The sequence below is a fragment of the Natrix helvetica genome (assembly GCF_964273705.1).
Source record: "Natrix helvetica genome assembly, chromosome: Z".
Taxonomy (NCBI): Eukaryota; Metazoa; Chordata; class Lepidosauria; order Squamata; family Natricidae; genus Natrix; species Natrix helvetica.
The window spans coordinates 57336960-57358142 of record NC_138554.1 but is presented as its reverse complement, the minus strand read 5'-3'; the positions used below and the strand labels follow the sequence as shown (position 1 = coordinate 57358142).

Here is a 21183-nt window from a genome sequence, read left to right as displayed (position 1 = left end):
CACCCAACGAGGCGTTCACTAGGCCCAGGAGCCAGTCACGTGTAACCTCCCAGGATGCCAGTACAAGCCAGGAGGGGCACGGGTCCAATAAACATGTGGTAGGTCGCAGCCGTCCACGCATTCTGTCCAAATCCTCGATGTCAACCAAGTCAAACTCCTCCCAGACTGGTCTCTCAAGACTCGCCGTGGACGTCTCCACTAGACCACTGAAAGGGACCCAATCCTTCCGGATTTGAGCGATTTTATCCTGCAGATATTTCCCAAATTCCTCTGCTCTACCCTGTAAAGGGGCCTCCCGCGGCCTCTGAAACAGTAGGGACCGGGATACCCGAAACAGGGCGGCAGGGCGGTTCTCTGCGGATGCAATGAGAGCGGCACAATATTGACGTTTGGCCGCTCTCAATGCCACAAGGTACGTCCTTAAGTGGGTTCGTACCTGTGTTCGGTCAAATTCGGAACGAGAGGATCTCCAACGACTCTCTAGGCGTCTCTTGCGGCGCTTCATCACCCTTAGCTCCTCGGTAAACGAAGGGGCCAGGGTGGATCGTTGCCGCCGGAGAGGCCGCAAAGGCGCCACCCGGTTTAAGGCCCCGGTGGTCGCATTATTCCACGCGACCACCAGGTCCTCTACCCGGGGGCGGGTCAGGGCTACAGGAGGTGGCCCAAGCTCCATCTGGAACCTATCTGGTTCCATCAGGCGCCTGGGTCGGAACCATCTGGTGTTTTCCGGTTCCGCCTCCCCGCAGCAGGGGGTAGCACCAGGAAAGTCAAGTCGGAGGAGTGAGTGATCTGACCATGACAGGGGAGTGATGGTTAAATCCCCTCCTCCCAGATCACTCAACCACTGGCCAGAGACAAAAACGAGGTCCAAAGTGTGGCCTCCCTCGTGAGTCGGGCCCTGAATCAGTTGAGTCAGGTCCATGGCTGTCATGGAAGCCATGAACTCCCGAACCCCCCCGGACGCTTCTCCCACCGATGGCAGGTTAAAATCCCCCATCACTAAAAGTTTGGGGGTCTCAACCGCCACCGATGCGATCAGCTCGAGGAGTTCAGGCAGGGCCGCTGATATATAGCGAGGAGCCAGGTATACTATCAGCAGGCCCAACTGTCTCCCAGGGCCCCACCTCACGACAAGGGACTCACACCCGGATGTCTGTGGCACAGTGGACTCCCTCGGCTCTAAGTCCTCCCGAATAATCACTGCTACCCCACCGCCCCTTCCCTGGGCCCGGGACTGGTGAAATGCTCGGTAACCTGGAGGGCACATTTCCACGAGGGGTAAACCTCCCTCGTGGCCCAACCAGGTCTCCGTTATTCCTGTGAGGTCCGGCTCCCCCTCAAGAATTAGATCGAAAATGAGGGGGGCCTTATTAACAACGGACCTCGCATTGCATAACAACAGCCTCAGGCCCTGGGTCTGCAGCTCCTGACCACCTAGTACGCGGGGGTTGGTACAAGCGACCGGGTGTGACCAACAACCACGGTCTCCCAACCGACTACGAGTTCTTGATCTGTCCTCGCATCTGCCCCTCTCTACGACCGTTGGAATCAGAGAGCCCTGTATAGGAATGATATCCTCCCCCTCCTCCTCCCTTCCACTCCCTCCCCTCGCGACCACACCTAGTGACCTGGCTCTGTCATCACTCCTGACCTCCACCCGCCCCCCAACCCCAGAACCCCTACAAATTCTTAAAAAACATTTAGAAACTCTTCTATTCTTTCATCTAAATCATTTATGAATGAAGAGTATTGATCCTAAGACAGAATTGTACCTAAGACAGAAGGCAGTACCCCACTGCGTGCTTCTCTCCATGTAGGTGCATTTCCATTAAGGACTACATATTGAATGTGGTTGCTCAGCCAATTACAAATCCACGTGCCCTCTAACCCACATTTTTCTAGCTTATCATATAGTGGGTTGTGGTCTAGTTTATCAAATTCCTTACTGAAGTCAAAGTAAATTATATCTACAACACATTTAGCTGATCCGCTAATTGTGTGATATTATAAAAAAGATCCAATAAGATTTGTCTGGCATGTTCTGTTTTGACAAATCCTTGTTGGCTTCTAGGTGCTCACCAATTTGTTGCTTGCTTATCTCTTCCAGAATCTTCCCAGGTAATGATGTCAGGCTGATAGGTCTATCCTTTTTTTTTCTTTTGAAGGTGTCATCTGGTAGTTTCCAAATGCTCCAGGATCTTCAAAATACATGGTTCAGTAATTCTGACATTATGTCTGCAAATTCCTTCTGAATCTTGGGGTGTAATCCAGTTCTTCCTTTAGGCCCTGATACTTCCCCAGCTACTCATACTCTTCTTCCTGATGTTGCTATCACTTGACAATATCACCACCTCTCTCTTTGGTTGTTGTCTGCTAATACAATGTCTAGTTGATTGGCTAGTACCTATCTGTCTGTGTGGATCTAGAGTCATGGTGGCACAGTGGTTAGAATGCAGTATTGCAGGCTACTGCTGACTGCAGGCTTTCGGCAGTTCGATTCTCACCGATTCAAGATTGACTCAGCCTTCCATCCTTCCAAGGATAGTAAAATGAGGACCCAGATTGTTGGGGGCAATGTGCTGATTCTGTAAGCCCCTTAAAGAGGGCTGTAAAGCACTTTGAAGCAGTATGTAAGTCTAAGTGCTGTTGCTATGTGGAAACCCCATAGGATTTTAGTTTTCTTATTCTCCACAACCTCCTCTAGCGTCTCCTGTCTGGACTTAGGAAAGTCCAGTATATGTTCTGTGCAGATTCTCCTAGCTTCTGCTAGCTACTTGATTGTGCTGTTCAGTGTATGCCAGCTACTTAGTTGCACAGCTTTATGGATGTCTGTGTGTATGTATATGTGTGTGTGTACACACACACAGCCACCTTTACTACTGTTACTGCATGCATAAAATGCTTAGATAAATTTTATTCCATCTTTTCATATTCCTATAAACAATCTAATCTGAAATAAGAGTTACGTCTGTTAGAATAGAACAAATTTGATTGGAAGTTTGTCCCTTGTGTTAGTGTGTCTATCATTGAATCTGCAATAATCTAAATATATATTGCAAATACCTTTAATATTTTCTCCTTGAAAGGTGCCTGCATTTATGTTTATGATCTCCTAATATCAATTTCTCCTTCCCAAATACTGCTAATATCTTTAATATTTTCCTAAAAAACTATATTTGACTAAATTTGGGGACTAAATTTAAACAATAATAACTTGAAATGTGTCTCATTCTTCTTTGGTGAATATAAATTTCCACTGTATCCTTCAATAATCCTTACACTATAAAGTTTAAAGCATTTTTAAATAAAAGTGCAAGCCATATTGACTTATTAGTGCCTAGAGAAAAATACTATATCAAAATATTTTTCTTTATACTGTCTATCCAAAAGGTTTCTTGTAACATAAAAATTGAAGCAAAATAGATCTTGCATGTCTAAATAGTTTATAACTTTTAAAGTGGATCTCTCAAATCTCCAAAAAAAATCAATTAGATAAATGTACTAATACCACACATGAAATATTATTGATGCTGTGGTGGATACCCGGCATGCCTTAAAATTATTCGAATTTATTCTGGGTTGTTTAGGGTAAACTTGTTGTTTGTTGATTTGTTGATTATATCTTGTTGTCAGCCTCTGCTACGCTTGCTTACTATTGGCTGCCATAAAAACAGGGAGGGTGGGGGCATGGTATTGGGGAAGCGAATTATATTGTACTGGAGGAGTTTTGTTCTCACCATCTTCTGCGGTGACTGATGTTTGGACTTGGTCAAGGCCAACCATCTCGCATACCAACTTGATGAGGCTATTTGAAGATGCACCCCACATGACACCTTAGGGAGCTGCAGATTGGACACTGGATTGGGGAATTGGGGGGAGGGTGCTGGGTAAGCATTTGATATGTACATGTTCCCGCCTTTCTGGCTCAGATCTTGCTTTCCTATTTGCTGCTTTCACTTCATATTTAGTAAAAGTACTTTATCTCTATTAAAATGGAGTTGAGGTTTTTCTTCCTTGGATATTGAAGGAGGCATGCCTGACACTTGTTCCTTTTCCCTTTTGAAACTTGTCAAGCCATCAATGCCCACAAATCTTTCACCTATAATTATCCCCAAATCCCTAATATTCTTGTTCACTTCCTAACCAACTCCCAAACTTGTTCAGTTTCTATATAGGCATAAACATCACTCTAAGTTCCTTTGTGCTCTAAATGAGGAAAAGTTTTGCTGCCCAATAAAAATATATCCTTATCTTAATAAACTAGCTATAATTTAACTATATTTCCTTAAGTCCTAATGCAAATTAAAGTTTTATATATTATACTACATCATAACTGGTCGATATAGTTTCCTTTACTATATTTTCATTTTGATCATCCTTTTGGAATTGTGCCTATTTTGATGTTCAAATTGTTCATTTTGCCAACATCAGTGGGAATCTTCAAGTCTGCCAGAATTTGACTCAAGTCCTGAATAATAGAAATTATCTCTGTTCCTTGCAGTTTTAAAGTTTCAATGGATATCTCCATTCATAGCAATTTTCCATTTTTATCAACAATTCTATTACAGGCTTGAATGCAATTACATTTTGTAGAAGTTCGATGAATCTCTTTGTCTGCTCCCCACTTCATTTTCTTCAGCCTGTAAGCTTCCTAAGAATTTTATCTCTGATACATTAATTTAGAAACAATATCCCTTGATTTTATTCAACTTTGCATGCCTGGAATTTTGAATTCTTTGGGCATGTACTGTACTATAATATGCCCTTTTCAGCCAAATGTAGATCAAGGAAGAGATTGTTACAATTTGTTTCTATATAATTTATCATAGTATTCTTCTGTTTTTTCATTGATCCGTTTAATATAGAGGTTCATTAGCTGTAATATTCAGAATCTGCCAGAGGCATTTTAAGATACATAATGTCTTTCTCAATTATTTTTTATGCTAGCTAGAGGCTGTTTTAGTACTTAAAACATTGGCCTGACTACAGGTAGTTCTCAATTTACGACAATTGAGCCAAAATTTCTGTTGCTAAGTGAGACACTTGTTAAATGCACCATTTTATGGTGCATTATATGACCTTACTTGTCACAGTTGTTAAGTTAATCCCTGCAGTGGTTAAATTAGTAACATAGTTGTTAAATGAATCTGGCTTCCCCATTGATTTTGTTTGTCAGAAGGTCACAAAGGTGATTGATTACATGACCCCAGGATGCTCTAACCATCATAAATATGACTCAGGTGCCAAACATCTGAATTTTGATCACCTGACCATGGGAAAGCTATAATGCTCGTAAGTGTGAAAAATGGTCATAAGTCACTTTTTCAGTGCTGTTGTAACTTCAAACGGTCACTAAATGAACTCAGTGAAATATTATAAGTCGAGGACTACCTGTACTTATCTCAGCTATGTCTTATATCTTCTTTGGTAAAACTTTGAACTTTTTATTAATTCTCTTCAGACATTACTTACCTGCTAAATCGTCTTTTACTAAAATAAAGGATTTCTCTCACTCCAGCTTCAGATCCTAAATAAGCAGTTTGTCCTTAACTTCCTCTTTTCAGCTGGAGGACTGCTGTTTATTTGTTTTTGCCTCTTTCATGCAAGTTCTGACTCTTTTTGCTTCTTGAGAAGCATCTTTCCTGGGCAGTTTGTATTTCTCAGTTGCTTTAGAAGGGAATTCAGTGTGGATAAGCAATCGATAGTAGCTAAAAAGAGCAAGTTAAGGTGCAAGTAGGGCATTCAGCACCAGTATCTTCCATAGAAGCTCAGCCATACATCCAACTTCAGCTTTATTTATTTATTTTATTTAGGAAATTTATTTGCCGCCCATCTCTTATCCAACAATTCTTTTTTTAACTCTTTATCTGCCTGAGAGTATAGGAGAATTTTAGCAAAACTGAAATACATTAATTCATTACAAATGTCATATTTTTCCACCTGTATTTCTGTAATACAGATATTAATTATGTGTGTATTTTCTGTAAAGGAAATAAAGTAGGGAGTGTTTTTTGGCATTTTATCATCCCCATCCTAAAATTATCTTTTGTTGCCAAGCTGATGCAAGAAACACAAAAGGGAAGATATCAAGAGAACTACGAAGTAATAATAGAAAAGAAATGGAGAAATCTTTTTATTCCTACTTTGTCTCTGTTTTAATGCAAAGCAGGATGCATGAATAATGTGTGGAAACTTTGATGCAGAAATTGTATCTTTTTCCAAGCTAAAGCTCCACACCAATACTATCCAACACTATCAAACTGCAGTAAAATAAAATTTAAAAATCAGAGGCTATAAGGGAACTTGACTCCTGCATCTGTTTCATACAAATAGGCAGCTTGAAGCAAATCAGAAAATTTCTGATTCAGTCCAGGTCAAAGAGGAAGATGTTTGGAAACACAGTGTGGGCCTCCAATCAATTCTTTTATGTATGATTGGCAATATGGTTTTTTTTTAAGGAGTACAGTTAAGTAATGTATTTATGTATGTATGCATTTATTTATTAAATTTGTATGCCGACCAGCTTGCTCCCAAGTGACTCTGCGTGGCTTCCAACTACAAGGTGGAAAACTGTGAGTTTTAGTCTTGCATTAGTCATGAAAGCCAGCTGGATGATTATGGGCAAGTCGCGCTCTTTCAGTCCAATCCACCTCATAGGGTGGTTGTTATGGGGAATACAGGAGAAGAAAAGTATGTCTGCCACTTTGAATTATTTATAGAAATAATAAAGGTGGGGGTATGGATGAATGAATAGCATCTATGCCAGGGGTGTCCAAACTTGGGAACTTTAAGACTTGTGGACTTCAATTCCCAGAATTCCCCAGCCAGCATAGCTTGAAGTCCACAAGTCTTAAAGTTGAAGTCCACAAGTCTTAAAGTTCCCAAGTTTGGACACCCCTGATCTATGCAGTTGCTTGGTGGGATGGAGTGGTGGTGAAAATTGAGGAATCATTTCACCCTAATGAGATTTGCCTATCCATCCATGCTATCAGAAGAATAATACTATGGACCCTGCAGTTAAGGACTTCTGGCTGGCAAGGTCCCAGAGAAGGGCCCTTCCTCTGGAATGCTGTTTCTCCCAGGTGAGATCAGTACTCACCCTTTTAGCCTTCTGAAAGGGCCTGAAGACCTGCCAGTGCCAATTGCCCTGGGACCCCAATAAGTCTCTGTTGCTCTCTTCCTTTTCATCTTAACTGTATTTTAAATGTATGGTCTCGATTTGTTGTTTTTTAAAAACATTTTATATGGTGCTTTTGTTGAATGTTTGTATAATGCTTAGAGTCGGCTTTGATGAGATAGGTGGCATATAGGTTTGACATTTTAAAAAAATAATCAAAATCTGCAGGATGGCGAATATGGCATCCTGGCTAAAATTCCTTCCTTTTGTACTGGTTGTGATGCCCGACACTGAGATAAAAGAGATAAAGCATTGATTATGATGCTGCCATTTTGTAGATTTTAACACTCCCAGCAGATACCTATGTATGTGAAGCTCTCTTTCTTGTAAACTTCAGCCTTACAGGAAGATTGCATAAAATCAAATGCATTTATTCACCAGGATAAATATGCAATATATTTTAGAATTAAAAATAATTGTAAAATATATTGCATATTTATTCTGGTGAATATCCTTCATATGAGGAAAATGTTCCACAGAATTGTATAATTTAAAGGCCTATGAATTATGGCAAAGCTTTTCTCTCACAGGGAAGTGTAAACTCTTCTGTAAATATTTAGGCTGTTGCATCTCTTCTATTCTCCACAGTTGGAGGTACGGTGCTGTCCATCCTAGATGAGATGGAGAATATCTTTGTGTGGCAACATCTACAAGTTTATGAAAGCCAAGCCAAAGGGGTATGGCTGGGGATGTCCTTTAATCCCAAAGGTAAATCAAGCAGAATTGAAAAGACTGCATTACTGTTTAGCACTTGGACAACTTTGGTAACTTTGAAATTGATTTGCAGCAATGTGGCAATGCGCTATGCTGGAAAGTCATGGCTCTTTCACTAATCACACAAAGCATGTTTCTCCCTTCTGCACAGGGGGTACGCTTGTTTGGCATGACAGCACAGCTGTAAACTATTCTAACTGGGGACAACATGATACAGGACCAAGCATGATCAGCCCAAATAGCTGCTATTGGATCCAGAGCAGCAATGGTGTTTGGCGTCTGGGCTCTTGTTCAAATGTAACCATGGGAGTCATCTGTAAGACAACTCGAGGTAAGGAAATGAATTAAGTTTCTACAGATAAAATCAGGGTAGGCTTTTAATAGTCCTAAATTGAACTACAGCACTGGAGAATGCAAACGAGTTGGAAGTTCTTACCCATCCATCTGTTTTAGGGCAAGGACAAATGATAACAGACACCATTTTATGGTTGGAACAACTGTTTTTATTGGGGGAAAGCAAATTTTTCATGAAGACCTACGGATGAATTTGAGGAATCGGGGAGAATTTAAAGCAGTAGGCTGATGGGTTTAGACAAGAATTATTTGGGTTGCATTGTTCTTTATTTTCGTCTAAACTGTGCTTGCTTTGTGGTAGCCCTGAATTAGAATTGGGTCTTTGATTGGGCCAATTGAAATGGAAAGAATCTGCAATATTCTGTAGGCTTATGGAATTCTTTAAGAGGCAAAATGACAGTTAAAAGAGAAACTCTTATTAGATAAAGGGAAGACAGTGAGTGGATTGCACATAATCTTTTCTATTCTGCCCGACTAAGCATTGTAAGAAATCCAGAAAGGTTTACATATGTTCACATTTTTCTAAGTTGGGTTAATTAAGGTATTACTCTAGTTTGTTTAATATTATGATGGAGGACAAAAATTAAGGGGTCCACTAGATGTAAAAATGATCTACCTACTTGTTGAGTATGTGGCTAAATTGGAGATATATTGTTTGAAATCAAGGCATATTTGATCACAACTCAGGTGATGCTATAGCAGAATATGAGTCATTATGGAATAGCTTGAACAGCATTGGAGAGGTAGGTCAAATGATATTGGGACAGGAAGCTGACATTCTTTATTTTTTTGTCTTTTCTATGGCAGCGAAAGGAAGCTCCATCTCCAAATCAGGTATGCTTTGTCCCTTTATCACTCAGTTCAGTTGCCTAACCCAACACAGCTTTTAACACCACTGTTGAAATTAATAGAGTGAGAGTTGATCTAATTATGCTGCAAATACAAGGCCTTGCATATGAGTGCCCAAATTATATAAAAAACAGCAGGTAAATAAAACTAATAAAAATAAATATATTTTGTATGGCAGGTATTTGAAGCAGGTTGTTCAACTTAATGATTTCCACTACTTGAACTACATTAGATAAGCATAACAAAGGCAGACAGCATATCAGAAATAGACGTTTAATTCTTCATCCTGCCTCCTACCTCTTATTTCACCCACTCTCTCTCAGATGTGAAAGAAGCAGTGACTTGAGAAGTATAATCAGGATAGGTAATTTTGAACAGGACTGGAGAGTGCATTGACTTTACCAAAGAGGATGCTTTGGTATCTCTCCAGATTTTTGGGGATGGGCAGGACAATGAGACACATGTAGTTTATAATTTTGCATGGATACTGCCATGGGAGTCCCACTATGATGTCTTGTATGTAAAAAGTTTGTAGAGCATCATTTACTAATGATCATTTACTTAAATTTTATTATTCTTTGAAAAAAAAAGTAGTAGAAATAATTGAACAAATTGAATTTAGCACATCTATATATAATTGCAGGTTATGGCTGTTTTGAGTAGTTTGACAAAGTCTATGAGTACACAAAATATTTAGATGAAATATATACCGTTTCTAAATGGGTTGGAATCTCCCAATTTCAGTGATTCATCTCTTAGTGTTCATCAAGCTTTACAGTTTTACACACAAAGTTATTTTCCTCACTCTTTTTTTGAATACTGTTTAGCTATAAAAATGAATCTTTCCTCCTAACTTTTCTCCTTTTACTGCAGCTTTTCTGGAAAATACAAAAACCATTGTTGTAGTCATCCTCTCCTCTCTAGCACTCTGTGCACTGGTAGCTGTGGCCTTCTATCTGTATAAGCGCCGGTGGATTTCAGAACAAGGGACATTCGAGAGTGCTCGCTATAGCCGCACCAACGCTACTCCTAGTGAATCTGCTGAGAAGAACATCCTGGTATCTGATATGGAGATGAATGAACAACAAGACTAATAGTGAATCTGTCAAGTGTGGGAGTTGGGTAGGGATGGTGGGTGGTGGGAGAATGGGATGGGAGGGTCATAAGAACCTGTCATGAACAATCTCAAAAAGCCTCTCAGGAGAGGAGAACAGAACTGCTGAGTCAACAACAGAAGGGTTGGAAGGCAGGGCAGCGACCCACTAGAGAGATGTGAAAGGAGAAATACTAAAAGGAGCTTTGTAAGAAATCCCAGTTTACCTTTGTCTACTCAGAGAAGAGAAAAATGATGGTTCATCTCTTGGAAGGAAAATCTCATTTTGTAACCTATAATCTCTAAGTAGCTACACAACTTCTTCACATCTCTTTAGAGACTTAGTATATAAGCATTTTTTCCTCTCTGATAATAATAGCAAAACAAGTATTTTGTTGTATCTTTTCATCTTGCTCTTCCTACCCTGTCTGTTTCTTTCTCTGATATGTCCTTCCATTACTTCTCAGAGCCATGTGAAAGGCCCTTGAATTCTTTTGGTTGAGATCAGATCTTCTATTCCACTGCTGCCCAGGGACTTTTTCTTTTTTAAGCCATGATGCTATCATGAAATCCATTTCCATAGAAAGCCTTTTCCTGAAATCATTGAAAGCAGCATCATTGAACTTTCATATTTACAAGTGCCAGCTTCATGACAGAAATATTTACAGCAGTGCTTAAAAGCTGGTGAATCTCTTTAAAGGTTCAATATTTCTGCATAATATTTTGACTCATCTGTTTAATTGGTTTCTCTTTATCTAGTTTTAGGACATGTGGAGAACAGATCATGGTTTAGGTCATATTTATGTATAAATATTGAAAGGATTCACAAACTTTAAAGCACCAGTGTAGATGTATTTATTAAATTTATGGTTGGCAAATAAATTTAATAAATAAAATAAATGAATGCTTTGGGGTGGCAAACAATATAAGAATGTTGAAATGTTTTGGCAATTAGAATATTTTATACAATACTGCATAAAATGGCCAGAGTATTGTGTAATTACTATTCGTTGATTAAAAAAAACCTTGTAATTAAGAATATGAAGAAGGTGTGGTGTTCAGATCTTTATATCTTTGAGAGAAGAATAATCAGAACGAGAAGGTTATACTGCAAGATTACATTTCCCCAGATGAAATAATGTTTGAGCACTTAAAATAAATGCGGGCAGCCAAAGCAGTAATTACCCTATGTAATATCACAAATGGGAAACAATAATGCACATTGTATAAAACCTGATTCAGCAGAAAGGTATCATCCAGATTTTGGAACCCAGATGTGCTCAGAATCTGAGTTTCATCATAATCACAAAATGACCAGCACAACACAAACGTTTGTGTGTGAGGGAGATATACTGTATGCATGCATATAGGAGCATAGTTTGTATTATGACATTTGGATTCCCTTCTCAATATTTTATTTATCCTCCTACTTTGGGCAGCCATGTTTCAGGAACAGAAAGCTGGTCTGTGAATTGACGTTCCATTCCACATGAGTTTAATCATTTGAAAAAAGTAAACCCTTTATTTTTATTTAAGAATAGCATATAGGCTGCTGGGCAACTTAAGGTTTGGATACCAGATGCTAAGAACCAATGAAAAAATACTGTACCTGCTTAGAATAGTGGCTTTTTATTATAATAATTATAATTATTTACAAAAATAAAGAATAAAAGGAGCCTCATTTAAAACAGGGACCCTGTGAGAGCCATTCTATTTTTCGTTTTCATTTTTAATTAAATATTTCTGAGTGGTAACTGTGACAATGAAGTGGGGATAAATATTTTTACAACTTAGATACTTAAGGAATTTATTGTATATGAAAACAGATTTTTCACTTAAGCTGGATATTAAGTGTTTGTAAAAAAAAAAAGCTATACCTATGACATTTAGACAGCCAAACACATTCCACACCAACAATAGTAAGGGAAGTTTCAAAAGCAAATCTAACTTTCCTGTTTTCCTTTCTTTTCCCTTCATAACTGCCTGTTTCATGGGCAACTGTTTGATTTGTGTCTATATATTTTTATCTGGCTCTCTTATTCAATATTTTTCTCCTCAGGGGATAATTTAAATCAAGATAGAGCATTTAGATGTTTCAAAGTCTGTCGTAGGATGGGCAAGTTGCCTTTGAGCATGTGCAATGTTTTTTTCATCTCACTGATGAGACACACTGATGAGACAAAGCAGTCCCCCTGCATCTTAATAATGCTACAGCAGAGGTCAAGGTTTATAGCATTGGGCACAAAATATTCGCCATTTTACTGATGGAGTAGAATCACTTTGCAATAATATTTAGGACAGGATTTCTGTGCAAATATCTTGTGGAAACTGACCATGTGTGTTCACTGAAATTGGTATTTTTTAATAAGAAGCACAGGTTCCTTCTCCAGGAACAGCTGGCATGCTTGTTCAGTTTTGTTTAACGGGAATTGTCTTGAAAGCATATCTTGTGCCAGGCAGACCAGCTAACATGTGTTCAAGGAGTAAGTGCAATAGCAGAGCTGAAAGGATAGGAGGCTTTTCAAGATTAGCCTCTTCATTCTCCCAGCTATTCAAGCTGCTGCTATTCCCTCAGTTTCTCTATCCATAATGACTATATTGTAGCCATTATGTTTCTTATTGTCTTGCTTATTGTTTGCTTTCAGAGTAAATCAAGTGTAACTAGAAATTATTAATTCCATAAAGGAGGGGAGAAGTATCCTGCCATTAATGGAAGGTTTTGAATATACTGGAAAATGTTTCAGATTAAATATTTCCTATTTGTTTTTAATAATGTGAAAAGGTGCTAAAAAAAGAAACTGGCATATTTTTAAATAGATCGCTATAGCTTTTTTTAAAAATAAGTATTTTGAATAAAGCTTACTTTCCCATCATTTTCAGCAAAATGTTTTTTTTCCCCCATGTTTTCAACAGTTACAAAGAATCGAAACAGTTCTTACCCTTTGTGATTTATTTTATTCTCTCAGGATGTATTACAATGCTGATCTTTGCTTTGATAAATATTGGGAAGACTCTATTTTATATGACCTAAATAAGCATTGTTAATTTTTTCTCTGTAATGGAACTCAAGTTAGAACTCAAAATCATGAGATAGATAGTCCTTTGTGTTATGGAATGCATAAAGCATAACAACTTTAAAAAATCAGCATTATTTAATTCTGGCCTTAGCCAAACTTTACAATTTATCCCAATTTAATTGCAAACATTTATAATGGTATGCAACATTGCTCCTTTTGAATTATAAAGGTAGCTAATTAAGTCAAAATATAGTATGTAGAGAAATGAAATAAAGGGAAACATACTAGAAATAGAGAACTAAAAATAGTCACTAAAATTGATTCACAAATTATTCATATGATCTCGCTTTAGAATAGTCAGAATAATTAACACTAGGGCATCAACTCTAAAGCAAGATGAAAATCAGAATGCCAGTGAAAGCTTTAGATTATATCTATGAAATATGCTTACTTAGTCTTAGATATGTTTATTTAAATCACTCCTTTTCAGGGATGCAGTTGCAAAGGTTTTGATAGTTACTATCATATATAGGCAAATCTGAATTTAAAAAGAATTTAAGGAATTGGTATTCAGCACAACTTTAAAAGGTTGCACCCGGCTTGATCACCGAAGGCATTCACTGTTCATGCAGTGCAACAAAGAAATGAAGTTTCTCTGACACGGATTCATGCATCTGTAACCAATATGGTTACCAATCTGTAACCAATGTTATATGTTTGAACTACAAAAGTACTTTAAGAGCTATCAGTATTCTTGGATTCCCTCCTGTGGACATAGGGACTCTTCAAAAATACTTCCTGTATTTATAACTTATGTTCCTCGAGTTGCAATTTATGCCAATGTAACTTTCAAAAGCTATCTCTAGGTTTAGAAGCATAATAAGTTCTTCAAATATAGCTTATTTTGGCAGGATGGAAATAATGGCAAGGTTCTAAGGGCTCCAACTGAGGCAAAATATCTGGGCTACAGTTGTTGGTATTGTTATAACATTAAACGATCATGAACTTATGGCACATGCTGTACTAAGCATGGAAATGAAACAGTCCTCACCAAGGAAAAAAAATCACCAGAAGATGTACAGCAAAATAAAATAGGTGAGGTTTAAAGAAAACTCTGTGTTTATCTCAAGGTATTTACATCAAAGAGAATTTACATCAAAAACTGTTAAATACTAGACTTAGATGGAAATACCTATTGGATTTCCATCCTTTTCCTAAAAGGGTGATAGTATAACAGTGGTATTATATATAAGCAAACTATCTAATCTGCAAAAAGGGTAAGGTGGTGATTGGAAAGAGAACAAAATATTGTGTATTTTATTAAATTCTTGTGCCATGCAAATCATAGGCAAGATGTTCATACAACAGTACATCAATTCATTTACATCTGTGTCTCACGGATTGTTTTATCAGATGGGGCATACAACTTTATTTTAATATACAGATGATTATGGATCTTCAAGAAGCCTCTGATCCATAGCAAAGTTATGCGGATTGGCTTCTAAAGAAAGGGTAGAAAAACAGGTTCCTAGCATCCAGAAGATTGTTAAACTTCAGTTAAAAAGTACCCACAAACAAAACTACCATTGTTGATTGAGTACCAGTTGCTGGCTAGTCAGTAGGAGATATTTACACTTTGCAAGTTGCTATTAATAACCCATAGTATTGAAAAAAATGTTAGTAATACAACTTAAGACAAGAACCGAACCACACAAACAACCCTAGACCCTTAGAAGGCTTTAAATTTAAAAAGGTGACACTGAATATGAATGGTGCACATATTCATTTTGGCCTGCTGTTATCAACGGGTGAAAGTGGAAGGGTGTAGAGGAGAGTTCTGTCAGATTTCTAAAGGGAATTTACTTCTTCAGATCCTGCTTGACAGTTCTTAGCCACTGTTGGCAGAATTGGTTGGATCTGCAGTAAATAAAATAAAATAAATCAATACATTTTAGATTCTTTTGCCTCATAAAACAGCAAAAATATTAAACTTACTGAATACTGCTGTTGAAGTACGCAGCAAAGTTCTAAACAATGTAATAAATTTAGCTTAATTCTAAGCAGTGATATAATGAATTAAAATGAACTGAACAGGCCAAGTAAAGGTATTTAGTTCCACTGTAACAAACTGGGACCATCCAAAAATAAGTGTTAGAATCACTATTGCATTTGAATTTTTTTATATTTGCAAAGGCCTTAATTAGCTAAAATTGCTTAATATAAGTAATGAAAATATGTAGTTTGTGATATTGACTATATAAAAAATAAGGAATAAATGACAATTCAGAAAAATTAGACTGGCCATTAATTAAAAAGTAATATGCATTAGTATTAACAAAATCTTCCTAAATTAGTAATAAAATTGTGTTTATGCATTCATAAACATTTATCATTTCATTATTAGTAGTTAAACTAAAATAACTGGAATCCCAAAATATCAACTAGAATAATATACTGTACTTGTGACATGGCATATACTATACATATATGAATTTCACACATTCAAATTAATTTGTCAAAGTGAAGACAATATTCCAAGCATTCAATCTCAGAATATATTGGGTATTTTTCTGAAATGTCATATAATAAAAATGCCATATATATAGTACATTTCTCCAGATAACTGTTTTCTTTATTTATTAACTTCAAGGAGATTATAAAAATAAGTTTATGTCAGATGTTGACCATACAAAAACTAATGAACTGTAGTGTCTCCTTGCTATAAAATAGATACTGAAATTCTGCAAATAGCACAATGCATTTTAGTGATTTATGGATTTATAACAGAAAATTCTTTATTTTAAATATGTGCCCCCAACTTACTATAGGTAGTAATCATTATAGATATTATATGATCCAATCTGGCTCATCACTGGAACCAGAGGTTACACATAACCAGGCATAATATAAATACTATGTGTAGAAGCCCAAAGCACACATTCTGGTAGAGAGAAGTTCCCTGAGTATTGGCTCCAGCATGAGTCCAAGAGCTCAGAAGACTAAACTTCTGGTCTCAGTGACCAATGCAGATTGGCTCCTGCAACATTATTCTGGGACACCTATATTTGTCTTCATCCATGATGTAGATATTGTCATTGCAGAGCAATGATTCTAAAAACTAGAAAAAAATGTAACATCTTGCATGAATTGAAACCTAGGGAATCATGATATTTTCTTCCTAATTCCTTTATAGTAAGATTGCCACCTTAACACAGTAGCATCCATATAAACATCTAATCACAGATAGAAATAAAGTATTTTTCCACAGTAATGGAAAAACACAGGAAGGATGCCGATGAAAGATCATGTCATCTGGAACTCTTAATACAATTCTGTAAATAAGCGGGATAATTGCCTGACATGAGCCTTATTTAGAAGTACCCTCTGTCACCAAAAGTAGCGGGCAGTAGCTGAAAGTAGTGAATGAAAAACTCTGAAGAACAAAGAATGTATTCTAGATAAATGTGCAGTTATTGCCAAATGAAAAGGTCTGAAAGAAGCAGCACTGCAACATCTTTATTAAGATACAGCTAAGTAGCAATCAAGGTTGAATATTACTCTGGTTTCCTGTGGGCTGGGGGTGATGTTGGAGTGTGGGCAAAACTCCAATTTTATATATCAGGTAGGTTAGGACTGCATAGTTATCAAACTCCCTTTTTAATAGCTCCAGAACCCTTGATTACTGAAACCTGGTGCTATAGTTTCCCACCATTTTAATGAAGAAAGTATTCAGGAAGTATAAAGAGATTGATCCACTTACAACCATTTATTTAGCAATCATTAAAAGTTACAACAGCATTGAAAAAAGTGATGACCGGCCCTTGCACGTGGCATCTCTTATGATCATGTGATCAAAATTTGGGCACTTGGTAACCAGCATGTATTTATGATGGTTGCAGCACCTCAGGGTCATGTGATCACCATTTGTAATCTTCCCATCTAGCTTCCAACAAGGTAAGTCAATAGGAGATGACAAATTTGCTTAATGGTACATAATATGGCTGGAGGATCTGACTTTGCTTATATTACCTGAAGGACCCTGAACAGGTTGAGAGTTGGAGTGCCTAAATGTAAAATTAATAGGCTCAGGTGGAGGTTCTTAGTGGATAACAACATGCTATGTGAATGTGGAGGGATACAGAGCCCAGCCCATCATCTGATACGTAGCTACTACCAGAAACATGTACTAATGACTTATTTCTGGCCAGTGACAGAGCCAAGAAGGTGGCTTCATTTTGGCAGTTTAAAGTTTGATTTAGACACAGAAAAAGATTCATTGAACAACTGCAGTAGTTTGCTTAACAACTCACTTAACTGAGATTCTAGTCTCAATTGTGGTCATAAGTCAAGAATTACCTGTAATATAAATCCTATGATAGCTTAATATACAGTTGACTAGCAAACTTTTTTGACATCCCAAAAGAGAAAAAGATAACATATTGTCCCTAGCCACAAAAGTAAACTATTTGTGTACTCATAAAGTTTGATTTCAATAAATTTACTTCAAGATAGGTAACTACAGAAAATTGGGAACTATCACTGTTCTATAAAGAGATTTCTGGCTTTCTAAAACATACATAATCACATTTATGAACTTGATTATTTTAAGATTCCATAGATAATTGATAATGATTATATATTATTAATAACAGTAAAGCTGAATAACAAGCATTCTAGTTGTTTCAGATTCTGAACTATGGCTTCAATTTATTATTTGAGAGTTATAATTTAATTGTACATTGGCCAGAGTGAGATGATCAATCTCTAAATTTGATAAATAAATAAGTAAACAAACATTTTATGGAGTTTTCAGAGTAGTGAGGCTTGACTCAAGAATTTTTCACTCTTCATTATAACAGCATCTTTGCAAAGATTAAGAATACAATTTTAGCACACACTTTTCTCATTAAGGGATATACTGGCACAACTATGTCTAAGATCATGTTTATATCCATAAGGTGATGAAACTGATACTGAAAGGAAAAGGGGTCTGTGCCAATCATGCCAGCCGACTTATCATCATAAAGAAAAATTACCTACTTTGATTTTAGTAAGGTATTTGTCAAAGCAGACCAAAAACTACTTTTTAGTAAGTTAGAAAAATGTGGGAAAGACAGCATCACCACCAGATGGATTTGTAACTGGCTGGCAAACTGCACTCAATGTGTACTCCTTAATCAAATGACATCTATGTGGAGGGAAGTAAGCAGTAGGGAACTCCAAGGTTCTGTCTTTGATTCAGTAATCTAATATCTTCATAAATTATTTAGATAAAGGAATACAAGAGGACTCGTTAGATTTGCAGCAAACACCAAGCTGGCAGGAATAGCCAAACACCCCAGAAGATAGGCTCAAGATCCAGGAGGATCTTGACAGATTTCCACATTGGACCCTACCTAAAAAAAAATGAAATTCAATGGTGAAAAAAGCAAGATTTTATACTTGGGTAAGAAAAAAACCCAAAGATTTAAGTGTATCGCATTTCCCTGAAAATAAGCTATAGCCTGATTTTTAAGCGTGCCTAATTATAAGCCCTATCCCAAAAATAAGTCCCAGTGAAGTGGGTGGGCGTACATGGGCCGATGGTGTCCGGAAGCAGCCACAGCCGGCACAGTGCAGGTGAGTTGATTCCCTGTCCAAACAACAGGCAGAGGCAGGGGGAGGCAAGCCATAGAGGCCACAGGAAAGGCGAGTCAGTGGGCCAGAGTGGACGGATGACCATGGGAGGCTTATCACATTTCTCAACTTCCCTGTGGCCAGCACGGCACATTGGGATTGCATGTCTTTCACCTTGTTTCTGCCTTCATCTGCTGCCAGTGCCGCCACACAAAGATGAGTCTCCCACAGCCGCCTGTCCACTCTGGCCCACTAACATAGCTTTCCCACGGCCCATGCACTGCATCTGGATTGCCTTCCTCCCCCCCCCCCCGCTCCTGTCTGCTGCTTGGACAAGGAATCAACTCACCTGTGCTGCACGGGCTGCGCAGTCCCAGAGGCCACAACCAAGGGATTGGTGGGCTGCAGCTGCTGCCAGATACCTTTGATTCCTACACACTTGCTATCTCCTGTGCATACAAAAGGAGGGAGGGGTGCCCAGCTGGGCTGATCGCCCTGAAAACCCAAGTGCTTATTTTGGAGCCTCCAAAAATATAAGTTAGGGTCTTATTTTTGGAGAAACAGTGGAATAGGTGGAATCTGACTCAATAGCAGTAACTATAGGAGGGATCTTGGATTCCCAGTGGACAATCACTTGAAATATGAGATGGCGGTATGATGCAGCTGTCAAAAAACCAATGCAATCCTAGGCTGCATTAACAGGGATAGAATCAAGATCATGTGAAATGTTAGTACCACCTTTTAATGCTGTGGTAAGACCACACTTGGAATATTGCATCTAGTTTTGGTCGCTACAATATAAAAACAATGTTGAGCCTCTGGAAGGAATGCAAAGAGCAACAAAGATGATTAGAGGACTGGAGATTAAAACATAAACAGTTGCAGGAGTTGGGTATATCTTGCCTAGTGAAAAGAACCGGCTGATATGATAGCAAGTGTTCCAATATTTGAGGGGCTGCCACAAAGCAGAGGGGGGTCAACCTATTTATCAAAGCACCACAATGCCGAATAAGAAGCAATGGATGAAAACTAATCAAGGAGAGAACCAAGCTAGGAGAAATTTCCTGACAGAACAATTAACCAGTGGAATGACTTCCCTTCAGAAGTAGTGGGTGCTCTTATCTTTGGAAGTTTTAAAAAAGATTGGGCAGCCAATTGTCCAGAATGGCATGTGGTTTCCTGCTTGTGCTGGGAGTTGGACTAGAAGACCTTCAAAGTTCTTTTCAACTCTGTTATTCTGAAGTTCAGGATGTTGAGAGGTCATCTTAGATATTTCTTAAACAATATGTTTTTAGTCCCTCCAAGTCAGTGGACTGCAGTTTTCTTGGCACGTTTTCTAGAAGTGATTTATCATTAGCTCTCTCCTAGGGTTGAGAGAGAGAGAGAGAGTGACTGGCTCAAGGTCACCCACCTGGCTTTGTGCCTAAGGCAGAACTAGAACTCACAGTCTTGTAGTTTCTACCCATGCATTAAGTCCTATACCATACTGCCTCTCTTAATTGATTATTTCTGTATAGCTGTAAGACCATCGAATAGTCATTAAACTATTGATTCTTGGCTTCCCAAGCTATGCAAGGTGGGGGACCATCAGAATTCAAATCTAAACGAACTGGGGAAAGTTTGTACATGTGATAATGCATCAGCAATGTTCTCGTGTAACCTAAATACAGTAGGCAAAAACAGATCAATTGCTAACAAAAAAAAAAGAAAAACATAAAATGAAAATTTCTGACACTTAAGCACATACAATTCCAATATTATTAATCTTGAACTCTCATTCTTCAAAGACAGAACTTCCAGGAAAGACACAAGCTGAGTTCTGTCATCCCACAAGTGTTAATTACAAGGGACTCAAAATATCCATGTTAATACCACTTTATAATGCCCTAGTAAGGCCAGACTTGGAATACTGCATCCAATTTTGGTCGCCACGATGTAAAAAAAGATGTGGAGACTCTAGAAAGTGCAGAGAAGAGCAACAAAGATGATTAGGGGACTGAAGCCTAAAACATGAAGAACAGCTGCAGGAACTGGGTATGTCTAGTTTAATGAAAACAAGGACTAAGGATGACATAATAGCAGTGTTCCAATATCTCAGGGGTTGCTACAAAGAAGAGGGAGTCAAACTATTTTCCAAGGCACCTGAGGATAGAACAAGAAGCAATGGGTGGAACTAATCAAGGAGAGAAACAACTTAGAATTAAGGAGAAATTTCCTGACAGAACAATTAATCAATGGAATGGGGCATTGATTCTTACCTGATACGCCCCTTCTCCGGGCAGGTGGAGACAGCGGTCATGCATGGGTTAACTCAGTCAATAACCAATAGAACTGAGTCTACCAAAGTGATGTCATCGTCTCTG

The 21183-nt window shown here is 38.1% G+C and overlaps 2 protein-coding genes across 2 annotated transcripts in view; one reads left to right on the top strand and one right to left on the bottom strand.

Moving 5' to 3' along the window:
- Positions 1-13060, top strand: part of MRC2 (mannose receptor C-type 2) — a 109324-nt gene extending 96264 nt beyond the window's left edge. The window contains exons 27-30 of the mRNA XM_081970080.1: positions 7766-7885; positions 8043-8222; positions 9053-9079; positions 9968-13060. Coding sequence (XP_081826206.1) covers positions 7766-7885; positions 8043-8222; positions 9053-9079; positions 9968-10188 — 548 coding nt within the window. The 3' untranslated portion in view covers positions 10189-13060. The remainder of the gene's footprint in view (positions 1-7765; positions 7886-8042; positions 8223-9052; positions 9080-9967) is intronic.
- Positions 13061-14498: 1438 nt separating this feature from the next.
- Positions 14499-21183, bottom strand: part of MARCHF10 (membrane associated ring-CH-type finger 10) — a 98486-nt gene continuing 91801 nt past the window's right edge. Inside the window, exon 12 of the mRNA XM_081971250.1 lies at positions 14499-15121. Within this exon, the coding sequence (XP_081827376.1) occupies positions 15093-15121 (29 nt within the window). The 3' untranslated portion in view covers positions 14499-15092. The remainder of the gene's footprint in view (positions 15122-21183) is intronic.